This window comes from Photinus pyralis, unplaced genomic scaffold, assembly GCF_008802855.1.
Source record: "Photinus pyralis isolate 1611_PpyrPB1 unplaced genomic scaffold, Ppyr1.3 Ppyr1.4_LG6, whole genome shotgun sequence".
Lineage (NCBI taxonomy): Eukaryota > Metazoa > Arthropoda > Insecta > Coleoptera > Lampyridae > Photinus > Photinus pyralis.
In genome coordinates this window covers 11,077,239-11,096,563 of record NW_022170663.1, presented here as the reverse complement: position 1 = coordinate 11,096,563, position 19,325 = coordinate 11,077,239, and the positions used below count along the sequence as shown (strand labels likewise).

The following is a 19,325-nucleotide window of genomic DNA, read 5'->3' as shown; positions in this document are numbered from 1 at the left end:
AGTCTTATCGAGATTTTGTGTAATAACGGAATCTGGCCGTACCGTTCCTGCAAATATGGTTATAGGTAATCGGTTCTTCGTTTGAAGGAAAAAATTCTAGAAAAAACTACTAGATTGAAGTGATGATTAAAAAATTGAGATTTGCCAAATTGTTGCACATATTATTAAAGAAAAATTAATTGTAATTTAAATTCCTTCAGGGGCTTCAGATGTGGTCTACAATTATCAAAGATTTCTTCTTCTTAAAAGTAAGCGATGGGCCCTGGGTGATTACCTTGTTTACATATATCCTATATGTAATACTATATTGATTTTTTACTAGTTATTTTAAATTGTTTCCTGAATGGCCGTCTTATATGCGCTACTTCATGACCTAACCTAGGTGAAAATAACTCATAGATTAGAAATTTTAACACAATGGCGAAAGATGATTTAATTCACTTGCAAATTTACGGAACTTTTCCCAATTAAGTTCTATTGAATTACATATAGAAAATGGGAAACACAACTCCGGCTTTATCCTAGGATCTCGGCCGGTATGCTCGGTGTAGCCCATTCAGCATTAACAATAACATTGGAAACGCAACTCGTCCTCCAAATCAACTGGTCCTTGTAGTCTCTAAGTATTAATCGCCATCGCCATCCATCTCCAGGTCAAACATAGAAATTAATATTGTTGAAAGTTTAAAAACAATTTTCGCTATGGCTTAGAAAGCGTACCCTAAGTCCACTTTACTTAAAGTTGAAATATCGACTCTAATTTTTCTTTGTTACATCTAAACTATGACAATCACGATATTATATTGTTTTTTCCATCGAAATTCGGTGTTGGTAAATTTTACTGCGCGATATCTGCACAACGAAAGATTCCACAATTTTGGAAAACGGGTAATAAATGAAAATCGCTGTTTAAGGCGAATGGAGCGAAAACGTACGAGAACGCTATACACTCACTTGTGCCAACCTTCATCAAACGCCCAGTATAGTAGGTAATCAAGCTCGCACCCAACTAAATTTTTTTAAGGAAAGGCACTGGATTTACTATTTGCACAGTGCATAAAGTTTATTCAAAATCTGGTTATAATTGGTTTTCAAAAGGGGTTTTCCAATTTTCTGTTGCAGCCAAAAAAAGGCTATATCTACAATATTTAACTTGCCATTCTCTTTTGCAGGGAATCGTTATCACCGACGAATCCATCCTTGAAACGTACATAAAAAAAGATCAGTTACCAGCGAGCTGCGGCGGTTCCTGCACACACGACCAACTGGAATGGGTCGAGTTCATCAAGCAACTGGAGCCCTTCCTGAATTCGTGTCAGGCGGCTGCACGAGCCTTACTTTCCGCTCTGTCTCAATTACGAGGCGAAGAAATTCCGGCGCAAGTGAATAGAAGATTTCTAAACCATCAATGCAGGTGCGTGCCAATTTTTCTCTCAATAAACGTATGACATCACCTAATTAAACTACAATTGATCGCAATGTGTATTCGAACATGTGCTTTAATTCAGTCGTTCCGTAGGCAAATATCGAAGGCGCTTCAAAACGAGTCGGTTCAAAAGTTGCGGCGAGACGGTCTGGTGACCTTTCAAAGTTTGGAGGACCGAACCCAGTGGCTGGGAGCGAGCAGAGATGTGAGGAGGCTGGCGAATTTCGCGAATGCGTCATTTCAGTCTGTGGATCGCGTGGCCAAAAGGCTCGAGGAGCTTTCCACGCTGCGCAAAGAGCGGCTGAAGGAGCTGGCGAGGTTGCGAAGTTTGGAAGACGAGGCGGCAGTTGTAAGTATCATTTGTGCACTCTTAAATATGTCAGCTACATAAACAAGGGTTCGTCTTGTGAATGTTGACTTGACAGTTCACATGACATCACGAAGACGAACTTCTAGGTTCTAATGCTTTTAAGGAGATGTGCAACCTTTTATAGAATCTCAGAACGTGATCTCGATGTACTAATTTGTACTTCTCTTTTTTCTTCCATTGAGATTCTCTTTGATTATAAATCTCTTTCCTGGATCAATTAACCTACAAATTATAAATGTAATTTTGTACTTTCGAGCTTTATACATGACGGTCCCATTTGCCGGGCGAATATTGTAATTGCGACGGCAAACCGCTACCACCTCCGGCATGGTCGCGCTTTTTTCCGACATAATTCTCGACAAGGTACGGCACGCAATAATTACTTATTATGGAAAATAATGAATAATTTTCAATATAGGAAGCAATGAATGGTGTGTTCCGACTACAAGAACAATAAAGCAAGTTTATGTTGCTCTTTTACGGCTGGGATCTAAATTAGCAAATAGGTAGATGCATGTGTCTACCGCATCGATACAAAGGAATGTTAATTTATTTTCGATAAATTTCTAATTTATTGCCTGTCTTTTTAGTTTGTTTATGGCTCATATGCATGTCTTGCAAGTCACGGTCAAGAGTTTGCCTTTGTTTAACAGGAACTTCGATTAAACATGCGGAATATATGAAGAATGACATTTTTCTAATTCGCAATAACAATCTGCGTGTAGGTACATAAAAAACTTTCACTTTTACAAGTCAACACATTTATCATAAGTTGAGGATTAGGGGGTTTCGAAATATGTTGTTGCATCAAAACCACCAGATGCGAGAATCTGACATCTGCATTTCGTTTCGATGCATAGACATCTGAACTGAGAACTCGCCTAAATTTACTTGGATAAATATGCATCTGAAAACCTTGCCTTTGAAGATATATCGACTCTAAAACAAAATTCAATGATTTAGGTTTCGTATTGAGGGAGAGATGAAAGGTTAACTTAAATTACACGTGTCAGTTTTTTCTTTAATTTTAAGGACTACTGAAGTTGCATTCTGCATCCTGTCTGTTTCATTCTTTTTGCAGTTCCTTTTTCTTCTATGTCTTTTGTGTTTAACCGTGTTTTACCATTATCTTCTCATGTCGCTGTCGTTTTGATATCGTTCTGTGACCATTGTGTTTCCCATCCTGTTCCCGTTTTCACGATCAGTACTCGTCCTGTTTGTGTTGTGTTCCTGTAGTGTTCCCGTTCTGTTCTGTTGTTTTTTCTCGTTCTTTTTTACCTTACCAGTTGGTTTTCATTTTGTTACTCTATTTCCGTTTTGCTCCGGTGACATGCTTGTTGTGTTTCCGTTTCCGTTATATGTTCCTTTTTCTTTCTTTGGCCCCTTCGTTTCTTTTCCCTCTTGTCTAACTTCTATTTTGTTTTAGATTTTTATTCAGTTAGTTTCGATCTTTTACCGTTGTATGCGTATTGCTCCTATCTTGTTCTTCACCGTTATCTTTCCATTATCTCTTATTCATATACTTTGCTCACCTTTTTAGCGCATTTTCGGATTTATGGCTCAGTGGTAAGAGCATTGGGTTATAAATCCGAAGGTCGGGTGTTCGAACCTGGGTTGAGGTGAATTTTTCATCTGTGGCGGAGATGGAAATTACCTTAGGCCAGTTCCGAGCATTCTACCGGCTACTCCGAATTAGGTTTTCCTGCAGTTTTCCTAATTCGTAAGGTAAATACCGGAGTAGTATAGACCATCTTAAGACCTTCTGCAGAGGCACCTCTAAATAGCATTATGCGGGTCACTCTGTAATTGGGCGGCATGCCTGTTGAGGGCCCAAAACAAGAGAGGGATAATAATAATAATAATTTCCATACAAATTTTAAAAAATGCGCTATTGTGGCAACTTTGTCCGTCCGTCCGCCCGCTCGTTCGTTGAGACGCTACTAGTTCTTTATCTTAAGAGCTATTATCCTACGTTTTGCGTTATTTGGTTCGTTATGGTGTCTGCGTTTATTGCTAAAAAAGTAAAAAAAAAACAAAAAACCGATTTTTACATGTTCCATAATTTTACACTTTTGCTGTTTTTTAACGATTCTAGAGATCGTTTATAATTTTGTATTGCTTTCTGTCGTCTGTCTGTTGGTCTGTCCGTTTGTTCCTTTGTCTGTCTGTCCATCTATCTGTCCGTGTGAACGATAACTTTGTTTAGAAATGTCCGATCGCTTTTACATCTCCGTTAGTTATTAACTGAATTGCATGAAATTCAATATGGGCATAACTTTAGCCATATAATACGCAATGCCAAAAGTTGAGTCGAATCGATTCAAAATTCACAGTGCCCTTTTCGCATCTCGACCATTTATAAACCGAATTGCAAACTTTTTTATTTATAAAAGTATTTAAATGAAATTTGATGCATAGGCGCTTGGAATAAAAGAAAATCTAACGCCAGTTTCAAAATTTAGGTTTGCGCATGCGCAGTGTCAACTTTCTTATTTATGAAAGCATTGAAATGAATTTCTTCTTATAAACTGAAATTGAAGTAGGACGCCAAAAATTGATTGCACTTATGCAACGCTATCCTTCATATTTGTGACCGCATTTTTACGATTTTAATAGAAGTTGCATCTTACAAATGGGAAATGAATGCAAGTGGAAATGCGCTTTTTGTAAATCGTTTACGATTACTTTGTTAACCTGTTTCGTTCTGCACTCATTATTTGTTTCTCTGTTCCTGCTCTGTTTGGCTTTCGCTTACGTACCAATCTCATTCCATTTCCGTTCTGTTGTTACTACGTTCCCACTCGGCCGGCTCCGCTTCAGTTACCGATTCCTTATTTCAGTTTTGTATTTGTGCTTTTTACATTCTGCTCCTGTCATGCTATCCTCTCTGTTACCGTTACACACCTGTTTCCTTCCGTTCCGTTTACATTGCGTGTCCGATACACCTACGTTCCTTTTGTGTGTTAGTTTCTTCCTATTTCTGTTTTCTTCTTCCTTTTTCTTTTGTTTGGTTTACTCTTTTCTCTAGGTGTTTGTTTTGCGTTTTATACGCAATCTGTTTTTGTTTCTATTCTATTTCCTTTATCATTTTGTTCGTTTCTATTTTGTTACCAGTCTGTTTCCATTTCCTTTATTTTCCCATTTTATTTCCAACCTGTTTTTAGCGCATTTTTGGTAACAAAAAGGAGCTTATCATTTCACTTTGTCCGGCTGGCTGGCTGGCTGGCTGGCTGGGCGGATTGAAAAACTTTTGATCTAGACATCGTAGAGAGGTCCGGTTTTTTTGCATTATCTCCGTCTTGTCGAGTTATTGGCGCAATGGACATTCATTAAGCCCGTAGTGGTTGCGTTTAATTAGAATTTGCGAAATAACTAACGCCGCTTGAAAACTTGTTTGTCCTAGGGGCGAAATTAACGACCTTTTTCAAGGCGCGCGCGCGCGTCTTCGAGAGGTACTAAACTTCGGGCGCCTTTTACCTTCCGTTGCGAATTTTGTCACGCGGTTTAACGTTTCGTAAATCTCGAATCGCTGTCTCTCTTTCTCGTGTCGCCAATAGAAGCTCGAGTAATAAGAAGTGCCCCAAAAATTAAGTACTATCTTGTGGAAGGTTTTTAGCGAAATTCACCAAAATGTGGGTGTAATATAAGTATGCACCGAAAGAGGTAATGTGATAGCCTCCGACAAAATCTAACTGATGGTGGAGTGAAATCTTCAAACGCGAATTGCGGGTGAACGGGACGTCGGAAGTGGGTACCGTCAAAGGGAATGTGGTAGCCCCCGACACGATCTTACTGATGGTGGAGTCAAATCTTCAAACGCGCATTGGAAGGGAACGGGACATCGGAAGTGGATACCGACAAAGGGAATATGGTAGCCCCCGACAAGATTTTACTGATGGTGGAGTCAAAACTTTACACGCTAATTGCGGGTGCACGCGGAAAGTGGGAAGCGGGTACCGACAAAGTGAATGTAGTAGCCTTGGACAAGATCTTTTATTGATGGTTGAGTCAAAAGTGGCTAATTGAATACTGATCTGCCACACAAAAATGCGCTGAAGTCCCTTCGTCACACGAGGACTTTGATAATTTTTTACTACATATATGCTCCGGTTCAATTCTGTTTCTCTGTTTCCGTTCTGTTTTTGTCCAGTTGTTGTTCCAGCCATTTTCTTGCTATGTTCCCATTTTATTCCCGCTCTGTTGTCGGTTCGTTATAATGGCCCGTATGAATAAAAGTAAGCAAATGCTTATACTTGCAAAATTCAAAGTAAATACTCGTAACTGCCCCCTCATACTGGTTTGTTTAGCATGGTTTAGCAGCGCTGCATTGCGTCCTGTCCTTCTGCTTAGAAGCGCTACTAAGTCGCCCAGTGCGAAGGAGCACTTACGAGTATTTACTTTGAATTTTGCAAGTATAAGCATTTGCTTACTTTTATTCATACGGGCCATTGCCTCGTCCATGTGTTGTTTCTGTTACCTTCCTGTTCTGTTCCTGTGTTTTCTTCTTTCTTACCGCCTCATTCGTGGCCGTCCCATTTCTTTCGCTGTCGTTACAATTCTATTTTTTTCCTGTGCTCTATTCTCTTTGGTTAGATTCTCGTTATTTTATCTATTATCTTTCCCATTTCGTTCCCCTTCCACTTCGTGTCCCGTTTCCCTGCTCTGTTTCCGTTTTGTTCCCGTTGCCGTCTCTCTGAGTTACCGTTTTACATCTATGTTATTCCAGTTCTGTTGTTACCATTAGCAACCTTTCTCTTTGCGCAACCGAAAGTGCATGTTCATTATCTTCCGGTTATTTTACTGAGGATGCTCCTTCTCCCTATTTGACGTTCTATTCTTCTCCATTCTACTAAATTTTATTAAAATATGAGGGGGGACCTCCAAAAAAATGGGAGTTTCATCCATAACTTCTTTATTTCTTAATAATTTTGATCAGCTGCAAATTATTCTCCATTGACTACAACGCACTTCTCCAAACGATCTTTCCATTGTTCAAAACATTTTTTAAATTCACTTATCTGAATATTCTTTAGACGTCCTAGCGATTTTTACAGGAATTTTTCGAAAGAGAAAAATTCCCGTTGTGATTGATTTGTCCGTGTGTTCCTCGTCTAACTCGAGAACGAAACCGCGATGTTAAACTTTCGCCATGGATTTCTTAGTGTTCAAGGTTTTTGAATACGAGCCGGATTAAAAGTCTGGTTTCCGAATGCGGACTGAGTGGCAAAAAATTCCCCTACTGAAAATCGTGTGTGGTCTTGTTGTTTTACATCCTCCACAGTGGTAGAAAGCTTTTCTCTCACGTCATGTGGAACAATGGGTTCCTCCACTCTCGCTCCCCGCCAGAGCCCAATTCTCGTTTCCTTTGGGTTTTTATTTGTTTCCATTCTTTTACGTTTTCGTTTCATTCAATACCTGTTTTCCTTATTTCCCGTTCTGTCAACTTTATTCTTTTATTATATATGCCTTTCCTTCTGTGTTCGTGGTCTGTTTCCGTTTTATTCCCGTTTCGCTTCCGTTACAATCCCTTTCCGATATCTTCCGCTGTGCTCTCGTTCTCGGTATCTGTATCCTGCTCGTTGCTATTTTGTTTCCGCTCTGTTAAAGTGTTAACCATTCTGTTTCTCTTTGTTGTTGTTGCGCAATTGTTTCTTTTTCACTTCGCTTGCGTTCCGTCTACGTTACCTTTTCCTTCTATTTCCATTCTAGCAATATACTATCTTCGTTATGTTTTCTCCGTGATTGCCTTTATGGTCCAGTTTTCACATTCTGCTTGCCTTCCGTTCTTGTTTAGCGCCTATTCTATTTTCGTTGTTCTTCCGTTCCGTTCTCGTTGTGTTACCGTTTTATACCTATACTATTTTCTTTCTGTTTTGCTTCTGCTTTGATTTGTTTCTGTTTTTCTTGGTTAATTTTCTTTTCCCTTTTCTACTCCGTCTTTTCTTTCCCACCCATCTCTGATTCTGTTTTCCTTATCTTCTCATTTCATAATAGGTATTTGCTTTACTCCCATCTTGTTGTCGTTCTACTTCAGTATTTATTTATTATTGCCCTCAATTCTATGCTGAATGCGTTTGCTCTCCCGGTTGTCTATTTTTCAAATAGGATGTTTTTCTATCCTCCCTATCGCCGCATATTCCAGTTTTCTTATTTTTGTTTTCTGGCCGTGTTCCGTTTTAATTCCGGCTCCATTTCGCCCACGTTCGTTTTGTATTAGTTTTTTCCATTTCCGTTATCTCCTAGTTTGGCCCCCGCTTGATTTTCGCTGTGTTCTTGTTTTATTTTTAAGTAATTTATTTTTTATATATACCTTATTCTTGTTTTTCCGTGCTCGTTCCATTCTTAGTAGCAGTTGTTTTACTCATGCTTCTTGCAGTTATTTTTCATCTCCGTTTTAATTCCTTTTTATTTCTGTTTTAACGATTTTCTGGTTCTGTGTTCGTCTGTTCTCTTGCTATCCCTCCATTTTTTTCATGTTCTTTTTTAAATCTCGTTCCATCTCCCTACCTGTTTCAGCACCTCTTTCCGTTCAGGTTATCTTCTCGTTATGCTTCTGTTAAGTTCCTCTGCTTTTCCATTCCATTACAGTTTTCATTCGATTTCCTTTGAATTCTTTTTGGAGTATTTCAATTCTCACCCATTTCTTTATAGTTCCTGCTCTCAATTGTTTTTGGTCCACTACCGTTGTGTTATCGTTGTGTTTAGTATGGCTTCCGCTCTGTTTCCCTTTTTGTCATGTTCGATTCACATTTTGTTCTGTTCCTTTTTTGCTTATAATTTCTATACGGCCTATTGTTCATCCATTTCTATTCCGCTCCTATTCGCTTTTCCACTAGCGTTTCATTTCGTTTCAGTTTTACTCATATACTCTTGGTTTCCTCTTTCGGTTCGGTTCTCATTCTGTTCATGTTTATGTTATTGATTTATTGCTATATTTCCGCTTGCGTTACCTTCTCAATCCATTTTGGTTTTCTTTCCCTTATACAAGTTGACTCAATTTATGCTACCCTTTCGTTCCGGGTCATTCCGTTACAAGGCCCATTCCACTTTCCTTATTTTCTTTCTCCGATATCGTTTCGTTTTCGTTCCGTCTCCGATTTCATATTTTAGATTATTCTCGTTTTGTTTCCTCTCCATGTTTTTGTTCTATACAAACGCAATTCACATTTTTTTATATTTCTATTATCGCATTCAAGTTTCGTTCCCAGTGTCTGTTGCTGATTGGTACTTAGTATGGAATTCAAATTGAATATTTTATCTTTTTCTAATTAACTTACTTAAACTTGACCCAACCTTTAAGGAATGTTTTTCCTTTACTGCTTAAACGACAAAATTCCTACTCTATTTATACACTATCCTTAAAGGAATCGGTTTGTATTGAATACAATAGAAAAAAAACACGTTACCTTATTTATACAGCAACTAAAACTACCCTTTGTGTCGTCCAACCTTGGAATACTATATCATTCCCTAATGGATTGAAAAAGAAAACGGTGGGTTCTGAATCCGAGCACGTAAAGGGTCGGTTTGGCTCATTTCGAAGTTCCACGCTAACGTGCCGTGGTTGGTCGCGCTTTTAACTTGACGGTTTCCTGACACAACGCCGTAATCTGCCGTAGTGTCGCGTTTACCCGTCGTTGTGATTAGAAGGAAATGAAACTACAAAACAGCCAAAACGAGCACAATTGATCTTGATCGGATCGACGATCAGCGTTCTTAGCATTAAATTATATTCCCCAAAAATTGGGTATCAAAGTTAATTTTGACTTGAATCAAACGAGTCTTTTGTCACGGTTTTGTTTGGTGCGGCTTGATCCTTTGGATTTAACTTTTATCACGAAATTCCGTAATCGAGCAACAACATTTTCAGGTTTTTTTGAATAGGCATGGCATTCAATTGTAATTTTGCGGCGAACAGTGGCGTAACTACGCAATTTGAGCCGCCTCGCAAAAAATAATTTAGAACCTGTCTTATGATTTGGTTAATGTTGCCCGGTTTATACTATAGCAAATAAAAAAATTCCGATCGTGCCTAAATAAATACTAATAACATTGTAGATCAAAACCATTTGTTTAACACATAAAATCTATCGAGGTCTTTTAAGGCTCTTGACGTTACAGACAACAAATATAACTGCATCTGTCAATAATAAGGTTACTATTTATACTTATACTATACACAATAACCACTAAAATAAATAAAAAGAATCAAATGTCAACTCATCGACAACTGTACTTTGGTATTCTTATTGACGAATCAAAAGAGGAGACAAGCTTCTTTCATTCATGGTGATCCAAATAATTTTCTACAAATGGCATTGAGATAGTCAACATTAAAATCACCAGTTACAGTTATCTATATAACACAATCAGCTTCTTCTTCTATGGCAAAAAATGTGATATGATTATTGCAAGTCTATTATAGTGGAATTTCTGATACGCCTCCGTTTATTCGGATGATTAAAATACGAAGCATTTGCATTAGTAATGCAATAGAACACTTACTTGGAAACTGATAATACATTCTCCGATATCCTTAAATACATTCTTCGAGTTTACTTTTCCATGGTGATTGGAGCTTTTGTATAAACAGTTTTCGTTTTTATTTCAATTCTATAACAATAAATTCTGCGAATGTGACGATGGTACCTACTATCACCCACCACTTCTCACCTGTTTACAGTACGAGTTTGATTCCGGTGAGGTACGCCTAACTGAAACACTGTGTAATTTTGCACAATATAATTAACAAAAAGTCGACGGTAACTGTCATAGTGCAATTTGTAAGAAAGGCTTGTGGAGAAATTTTAGAGTGCGTGCGGTCTATTTTCTCACGTGCAATTAGCGTAATGATTTCATTGTACGTATGGAAATTACTACTTGTGCGTTTTTTTTTGCAGTTGCTTTCCTGGATTCGCAAAGTCGGGGATGAAACACTTCGAAGTCAGACCATGGCACTACGCGCGGTTGGTGACGTCGCAAGTGTGAAAGCTGTCGAAAAGGATTTTGAAAAATTTTACTTCGACGCTATGGTATGACTTTTTTTGCTAGTTGACCCCTTTTTATTTAGATAAATCAATCGGTAATTAACGGCTATTGCATTTTTTTAGCACTTTCACTGATTGGCACTGCATAACACTAAATTACATTGTTGTAATCGTAATTGTCTAAATTGAATAATGGTGCAACCGATGAAAGTACTCTAACAAAAAGAAAGAATGCTCATCTAATTTAATAATCGACAAAAAGTTACCCATTCATTACTTCTTTTGAATGCTACGGCTTGTTTTGTAACGGTTTTTTGCGTTACGATTTTAATTGCAGAGGCAAATTGATCGAGTCGGTGACTTGGTCGACGAATCCGGCAACATTCCCGACGTGAAAGGGAAAAACCTGAAGGAAAACGCGACCGATTTGAAGTCTCACGTCAAGATTTTCAGCGAGAAACTGGAGGAGGTCAGGGAAAATTTGGAAGATGTATCTCGGTGCCTCCAGTTGGTCGATTCGACGGTTGGAAGTGCCGAGGGTGAAAACATACGGAAGGTTGCGATTAAAACGGGAAATGAGAAGTTAGTCGAATTATACAAGGTAAGTAATTTGCACGTTTGCAAAACCGATTGTCTTATTGCCTTCTCAGGGTGTTCACCACTCTCAGCCACCTAAGCTGGAAGAGGACAAAGTTGATCGTCTCCAATACATATCATCATCAGAATACGCGACGAGTACCCCAATTAAAATGCAGACCCAGCCCCTCCGAAGACGTTCCGTTAGTTCCATAGCCTTCATTTACAAATGCAACCACCATGCTGCCGGCGTTCCCTGCAGCTGCCACGAGTCGGACATTGAAAACAGTGTGTCATACAAGTTAAAGAAGAAGTACATGCAAAGCCTACAAAGCTGCGGGTGTAGCCTAACGAACAGTACAAAGGAAACGCTTGATCGTAAAAACAGTTTAACCCTAGACGGAATAAAGGAGGTGCGCGAGAGTGTAGAAAATTTATTAGAAAAAATTGACAGTTCGGATTCACGTTTAAGTGGGTGTGGCCGTTGTGATAGTGGTGTTTCGACCGCGGACAATTCGCTTGGTGACGATAGTGTCTACAAAAAGAAACTGCAAAGTACTTGTTCGTGCCAGTTCTATAGTGAAAGTTGTACCTTGTGCAGTACGGGCAGCTCCAGCACCGGATCTAATCAAGACCATACAGAAAACCAGCAGGATAGCATCACGGAGGAGGGTAGTGATGGTTTTGGAAAAAGGTAGATATTATCACTATGGTCAGGTCGAGGGTCAGGTATACCAATTTATCTAACTCGTATGGTAAATAAAGTGCTCCATGTTGTAGTTCTGTAGAATAATAATAATAGCTATAATTCCAATTTTAACTGTAAGTCTGTAGACTCCCAAGTAGCAAGTTTAGATGAAGTCAGTTTGGTAACAGGTGTATTCGTTGCGGTCCATCAGGCTGCGGCTTTTCATGTTCATCAGTAGAATCGATTACTTACCTTGTTTTGTGTACCTAGAATATCTCAACTCCATTCTTCAAAAGCGCGGCACATCATTTTGAAACGTAGTGTCCTTGATTTCAAAATACTGATTCGCAAAATTGTTTGAATATGGTTTTGGAAATTTTGGAGAAGCTCTACAAATAGAAATATGGAGTGCAAATTTCCAAAAATTCTTTGATAGTCCACTCATTGAAGCTACGGCCATACCCTATAATTATACGAAACAGCTCCAATTTGCACAAAAATTTGGATTTAAGTTCTACTTACCCGCTAATTCAAAGTTGGGAGTGAATGCCACTCCCATTCAAAGATAACTTTGTAGGTCTAGATTCGAGCGCAAAATCGATTGAAATCGTCTAATTACGTTAATCTCACCGATTTTCATGAAATTTTGAATTTAGGTTCTACCAGGGTAGGTTGCTTATTCATTTTTCCAAATAATTATAAAATTGTAGATTCTAGCTTCTAATCAATGGCATTCTGAGGGAGACATAGTGATGAATTGAAAATGTTCAACCCCTAAAAATCACCCTATGGCAGTAATCATTAAAAATGTAAAAAATCTTTAGAATTAAATTCTTAGTTATTGTGGTTCAAGGTTGGAATAAAAACTGTGTATTAGACAATATTTTTGGAATTGTTCACAGCACATTCCAAAGGTCTAATTATTAAATGATGCATTTCATAGTGGATGTTACAGTTACGGAATATTACGAAAATTTGCATTTTTAGATTCGTTTACATCAGTTTTACCCTAGCGGGAATGACAGACAAAAATTTATTCCGCAAAACATGAAAAACAAAATTAAACAAGACGCTGACAGAAAGAGAGGCTATCGATCCAGTTTTTTTACACATACCCCGCACGCAGTCGTTCGATGGACAATTAATAAAAAATCTTATGTAACGAGCAAAACATGTTTAAAAAACTTTCCGAGAACTTTTATCACTTCATTTGACGATGTAATAACTTAAATTTTTATTAATCTTTCTTAACTTCTTCTGAACACCTTATTTCCATACCGACGAATTACGTTTTCACATACACAGGCTGAAAAAAATCCCCGTCATCTCGTTGTCATCGGTATTTAATGAAACATCACTTCCAACATAAAATAATCTCCATCTTCAATGAATTTATCAATAAACCGCCATTCACAATTAGACTTCAATAACCCCAGCTTCGACAGGACGCGTCCCCATTCACGCCGAAATAAAGCGCATACCTTCGTAAAACACCTGTATCTCTTTTATCAGCGAAGGAACACGTGCGATAATTAAATTTCGCCTGATAAAAACACTTCTTATCGCAAACGACCAGATAAGACCTTCTATAACCACACAAATTCGACCAGATGTGAGATGTTCTCATGGGGATCGCCTTATCGAAATTGAACATTTTACAACACGAAAACATTACGCTTCTACACAAATTTCTAAAAGGAAAAACACGCTGAAATACAAAAACAAGCAAAATGACCCCTGTGCTTATTTTTTATATTTGGTGTTTAGGACAAATTAACGTCTAAATGACGTTGTTTATACTATTTTTTGCATTATTAATCTCCCCATTCAACAATATGGGAGTTTGAATCATCCTGTATAGTGGTATTAGATTCACATTTCTTTATTGATTTAATTTTTTATTAATTTCTTGCAGCCCCTACGAAATTCGTACCGCCTGTCTGTCAATGTCACTCCCGGTCCGCTCCCCTTTATTCAAAAAACCATTTTGTGGATTTTTCAACTGCTTCATATACCCTATACAGATTTATTTTTTCACCTTTCACCTTAACTTTTGATAGTGTTTGAGCTGAACAGGTTTGACCCTCAGTATTGCTCTGAGGTTTGAAGAAGTTACTATTTACCAACTTTAAACCGCCATATTTCTCACCCAATTTTTATCCTGCAGAAAAAAAATAAAAATTTTATAAAAACAAAACCTACTTTTCAAAATTTTGCCTGTTATTAAGTAATAGTTTTTGAGTTTTTTTTTAAGAAAAGACAATTTTGGAAATCTTTTCAAAATGTTTAGAAAGGAAATATACCTACCTGGTGCACAAAATTGACGAAAATGTTACAGATGTGCAGGAAATTGTTGAAATGTGTAGCAAATGTCGAAAATGACCTTTTCAATCTTCAAAAATATTCACATAAGTAATACGATTCAATTATTTGTATTCTTCAGTTTCTAGCAATTATTCTTTTTGATTTATTCGCGTGTTTCGGATTCCTCAAAGTTTTCAGATTTTTTAAATTTCTGATGCTTCCATCCAATCTTTCAAATTCGTCAATTATTTTCAAATTTTTCGAATTGCTGAATTTTTTGAGAATCTATAAATTGTTCACGTTTTTCCAATTTTTAGTTCTTTCTTAAAATTTTAAAACCTTAACATCCTTCGGATTCTTGCGATTCTTTAGCGCCTACCGCCATGTTCGGCTCACATTGAAGATGAGAGATTGATCAACGTTATATTATTTCTTTTCGCCGATGATGGGAAGACTGCGGGGTCAAGTGAAAGAGGTAAAGGGGCATTTTTGGAATTTTGGACGGAACATTTAAAAGCTGCAGTAAGCAATTTTACCAGATTTATACCATTCACGTGGATCTTGGGAGGATTTCTGTGCAAACTTTTCATTTTCACCCTGTATCTCAGAGACAAACGTAGATAGACTTATTCTGGCATGAAAACTATTAAAAGTTTTACCAAAAAGGGGCCTGGCGAAAACATCAAGTCCCTTTAAAAACAGTTAATGTATACTACAATCTCTACCAAAATAGGACGCACGGTATATTGCTGTGTGACACAAAAAATACAAACAGGGGTAACACCTCGACTAACACAAAAATAAATGAGATTGTCATTCCACTATTCGTCACTAAAAATGAGTTCAAAAGGTCAAAAACTAGATTTAAAAACAAAATTTAATTGTATTTATTTTTTTTTCCAAAAAGCTAAACTACTTTAATTAAACACGCATAAACTCAATTTTTATCGATTGGTTTCTTATCTAGACAAAATTCCTTTGCTTTTAACACGTGTTAAATTTATACGAAGGATAAAACTTACAAATAGTTTCTAAGCATAAAGAAATTCCGTACAAAGAACATGTGCAACTTTATCATTTACAATGTCTTATCAATTTAAAGAAAAGCAATAATTTTGCATTTTTGTCTAATAACTAGCAGACCCCGCGGACTTTGTACTGACGTTGGGAAATATCTTTTTTTTTGGGGGACATACGCTTAGTTTCGGCGGAAGCGCCCCGGCATACCTACAAAATTTCATAAAAATTTGGTCGAGCCGTTTCGGAGGAGTGCCACCACAAACACCCTGACACGAGATTTTTACACGGGGTCTTCCTAAATATGATGTAAATACGGAAGGGGCTAATTCTTTACCTCATTTTCATATAAACGTAGGTCCGCATTATCGATCTACAGGGTGTTAAAATTTCATTTTTTATTTTTTTATATCTCCTGCAGCTTTTGGGATACTGGGCTCATATGTGAAATATAAGTTACGCTGAAGGTATTACATCATTGGCCATGTCAATGGTAGTGAACATTTACAGGGTGTTGTTTTTGCAGGAGTCATGTTCCATTTTCTACCCCTGAACTTCTTTTCTGTGCACCACTTGTAGATTGTGAAACAAGAATTTAATTTTCTGATTTGTTTAGAAACCTTTTGGTTTGGCAATTTTTTTTGTATCCGTCCCCGGTATCCAGAAAAAAATAAAAATCGATCTAGAATGGGAAGGGAAACTACCCCACACGTCAAATTCTCTTTGTTTCACGAACTGATTAGGCTTTTGTGATATGACGGATTTCACTAAAAGACTACGAATTGGATGCAGCTGTAGTATCATTAATCTTGCTGTGAGGTATGTTGCCTAACCATATAATATATTATATGTGCCCAACACGTAAAACGACGACCTGTAGAAAGATCCAAAACGAACATTTTTGTAAATAAACCATCCATAATAATGTGGGTATAACCGTTTAGTTTGATTCTTCTGCGTGTTGTTTGTAAAAAAAAACATAAAAAATTCAAGTTTTGGGACTTTTGGGAACGTATTTCCCAAACGAAACATTTTTTACCCTAATATGTTTATTACACTTATTTTTCCAGCGGTAGCGATGACATTGAAGACGATCATTTTGGCGAAAGCAGGAAAAAGGTGCCTCCCATTTCAGCCAACAGCCACTTACATTGCCATGCCTCAACTTTCCACTTACCAGTCGACTCCTTCGATTCGCACACCGATCCAAAAACTCAGAAGTAAGTTACCACGCTCAAATTATGTGCGCCTAGTATGACTTTTCGCAGAACTCTCTTATTCATAATGCGAGAGATGATACATACTGAGAGAGATTACGTCAAATCCCTGGATTATATAATTGAAAACTACATACCCGAGCTAATGAGGGACGATATACCTCAAGCGTTACGTGGACAACGTAATGTAATATTTGGAAATGTGGAAAAGATTTACGAGTTTCACAGTCAGCACTTTCTAAGGGAACTGGAGCAGTGCGAAAATAATCCGTTGCAGGTCGGACAGATCTTCCTAAAGCATAGCAAGAAATTTTATTTGTACGCTCTGTACAACAAAAACAAGCCAAAGTCAGATTCGTTGCTGTCCGAATACGGGACGATCTTTTTTAAGGTGAGTGTCTAAAAAACGACCCGCTGTTCACTTACTTGTTGGTAGACCAAGCAGTTGCAATTGGAGGATAAGATGGACCTGGCCAGTTACCTGCTGAAGCCGGTACAGCGCATGGGAAAGTACGCGTTACTCTTGCAGCAGATGATGAAAGCTTGCCCCCCTCTAGCACCTGGCGCTTCAGAGAGAGCAATTTCTGAACAAGACGATCTGAAGCAAGCCGAAGAGATGGTACGTTTCCAACTGCGCCATGGCAATGACTTACTGGCGATGGATTCCATTCGGGATTGCGATGTAAGTCGTCTCCCCTTTTCGCGCATTTTTCTAATCGCATGCATTTAGGTCAATTTAAAGGAACAAGGAAAGCTAATAAGGCAAAATGAATTTTTGGTGTGGGAGGGACGTACGGGTAAAAAGACGTTGCGACAAGTATTCCTGTTCGAGGAGTTGATACTGTTTAGTAAAGCCAGAAGGTTTCCCGATAGAAAGGTACGTCTCATTTGTAGCTAACGCCATGAATTAAGTGTCCTTTCAGAATCTAGACTTATTTATCTACAAAAACAGTATTAAACTGACGGATATCGGACTGACCGCCAAAATAGGCGATAGCCCTACGAAGTTTGAAATATGGTTTAGGAAACGTAAGCCCAACGACACCTTTACTATTCAAGCAACCTCGGAGGATTGCAAGAAGGCCTGGGCTGAGGAGCTTTCGCAATTGCTGTGGAAACAGGCGATTAGGAATCGAGGTGAGTATTCCCGTTCTTGCTGTTGTCATTAATTCTTTGTGTAGAGGTAAGAATGGCCGAAATGTCTTCAATGGGAATTGGAAATAAACCGTGCCTGGATATCCGACCGAGCGTCGACCAAATTAGTGATCGGTCCATTAGCTTCGCCCAGCTTAGTAAAAGTAAGTCTACATTCTGGCACTGAGGGTGGCAACGTTTCCATTGATTTCAGCTGCGCCACGATTTCGTAACTCGATCGCCGGTCCCATAATTGAATCGTGTCGAAGTACAAAAAGACCTCACTCTGTGATTTCCATGTCGAGTATATCATCGAGTAGTACCAGTTCGGGCGGATCAATTGGAGGTGCCGTAACTACGCCAACGTCTGCAGCCGCACCAGTATTATTTGAACCTTTCTGTGGGAGTCCAAAGTTCTGTCGAAGATCTGGAACTCTAAATAGTCAATGTTCAACAGGTAAGTGCATGGGGCGCAAATTCTAAACTCACTCAGAACCTTTACCTGCTTGCCGGAGCGGTGCCAAAAAAGAGCTTTCTGAAAGGTTTCGAGTGATTAGATGGGGCAATTCGCATAATGACAGTAATTTGTTACAGAAAGTGGGATTATAGCAGATATTTCGATGGGTCCTGAAGATTGCCACGACAATTCACACACCTATTGGCCTTTGGAGAAATCAAATTCTCAACACTCGACTAGTTCAATGAAGTCTAACACAACTACGCCTACACTGTCAGATGACACACAAATAACTATATATCACGTGCCAGAAGATTTACCTATTAATATTTAGTGTGTAACGAACATTTACTTATAGGTATCTATTTAAATAGATTATATGAAGTAGAGGATTGACCAAAAATGTTCAAATCGTTGTGTCATTAAACACGAAGATTTAAACGTGAGAAATTCACTTTTGTACTATATTTGCTGTTGAATGCAACTTGCATGATATTTAATAATTTATTTTCAGAGAGTTCAGCTATTGTAAATATTTGTTTTTATACTTACTTTATGATAGTGCAGTGCTATATGCAAATCACACACTTCAATAAATACCGAAATTATTAAATTTCATATCACATCATGTACATATAGTACCTATCGGCATTTTGATGAACGTTTAGGTGTCCCAACTTTATGTGGTGTTCAATAAAAAATCCAAGCCTTAAAATTGTCTTACGAGTTAGTTCCACTACAGAATTTTGATTAAAGTTCAGTTTTCTTGCCAATTTATAATATCTTCTGTAAAAAAATTATTTGAAAATTGGATAATAATTTGTTAAGTAGCGCTTGTAGTGCAACATACTAATATTTTTATGGAATACGTATAACACAATGTACTGTAAGAGCATGTATGATTTTTATATATTTACAATATACTTAGTCAAATATAAATATGTATAAAACCAAACATTTCTAATTTGTTTATTCTGTACAAAGTGTAGTGAAAAAGCACATTTGATTTTAGTTTGTGTTAAATAGACACGACACAGACGGCTTACAAATTGAAAAATTATTTCAGTGAGAATGTTGGGTTGAATTCTAATGGAGAAACAAGGATTTGGATCTCAAGATCTCATAGTTCTGGGTTTATGTCACTTTTCT

General features: G+C 37.8%; 1 protein-coding gene across 1 annotated transcript in view; it reads left to right on the top strand.

Moving 5' to 3' along the window:
• LOC116173314 (puratrophin-1-like) overlaps window positions 1–19,093 on the top strand; it is a 114,356-nt gene extending 95,263 nt beyond the window's left edge. Inside the window, exons 6-18 of the mRNA XM_031490692.1 lie at window positions 1,173–1,414; window positions 1,520–1,775; window positions 10,697–10,828; window positions 11,121–11,384; window positions 11,434–12,053; window positions 16,439–16,588; window positions 16,637–16,976; window positions 17,022–17,267; window positions 17,316–17,462; window positions 17,509–17,722; window positions 17,767–17,883; window positions 17,934–18,176; window positions 18,314–19,093. Coding sequence (XP_031346552.1) covers window positions 1,173–1,414; window positions 1,520–1,775; window positions 10,697–10,828; window positions 11,121–11,384; window positions 11,434–12,053; window positions 16,439–16,588; window positions 16,637–16,976; window positions 17,022–17,267; window positions 17,316–17,462; window positions 17,509–17,722; window positions 17,767–17,883; window positions 17,934–18,176; window positions 18,314–18,510 — 3,168 coding nt within the window. The 3' untranslated portion in view covers window positions 18,511–19,093. The remainder of the gene's footprint in view (window positions 1–1,172; window positions 1,415–1,519; window positions 1,776–10,696; window positions 10,829–11,120; window positions 11,385–11,433; window positions 12,054–16,438; window positions 16,589–16,636; window positions 16,977–17,021; window positions 17,268–17,315; window positions 17,463–17,508; window positions 17,723–17,766; window positions 17,884–17,933; window positions 18,177–18,313) is intronic.
• Window positions 19,094–19,325: the final 232 nt, after the last annotated feature.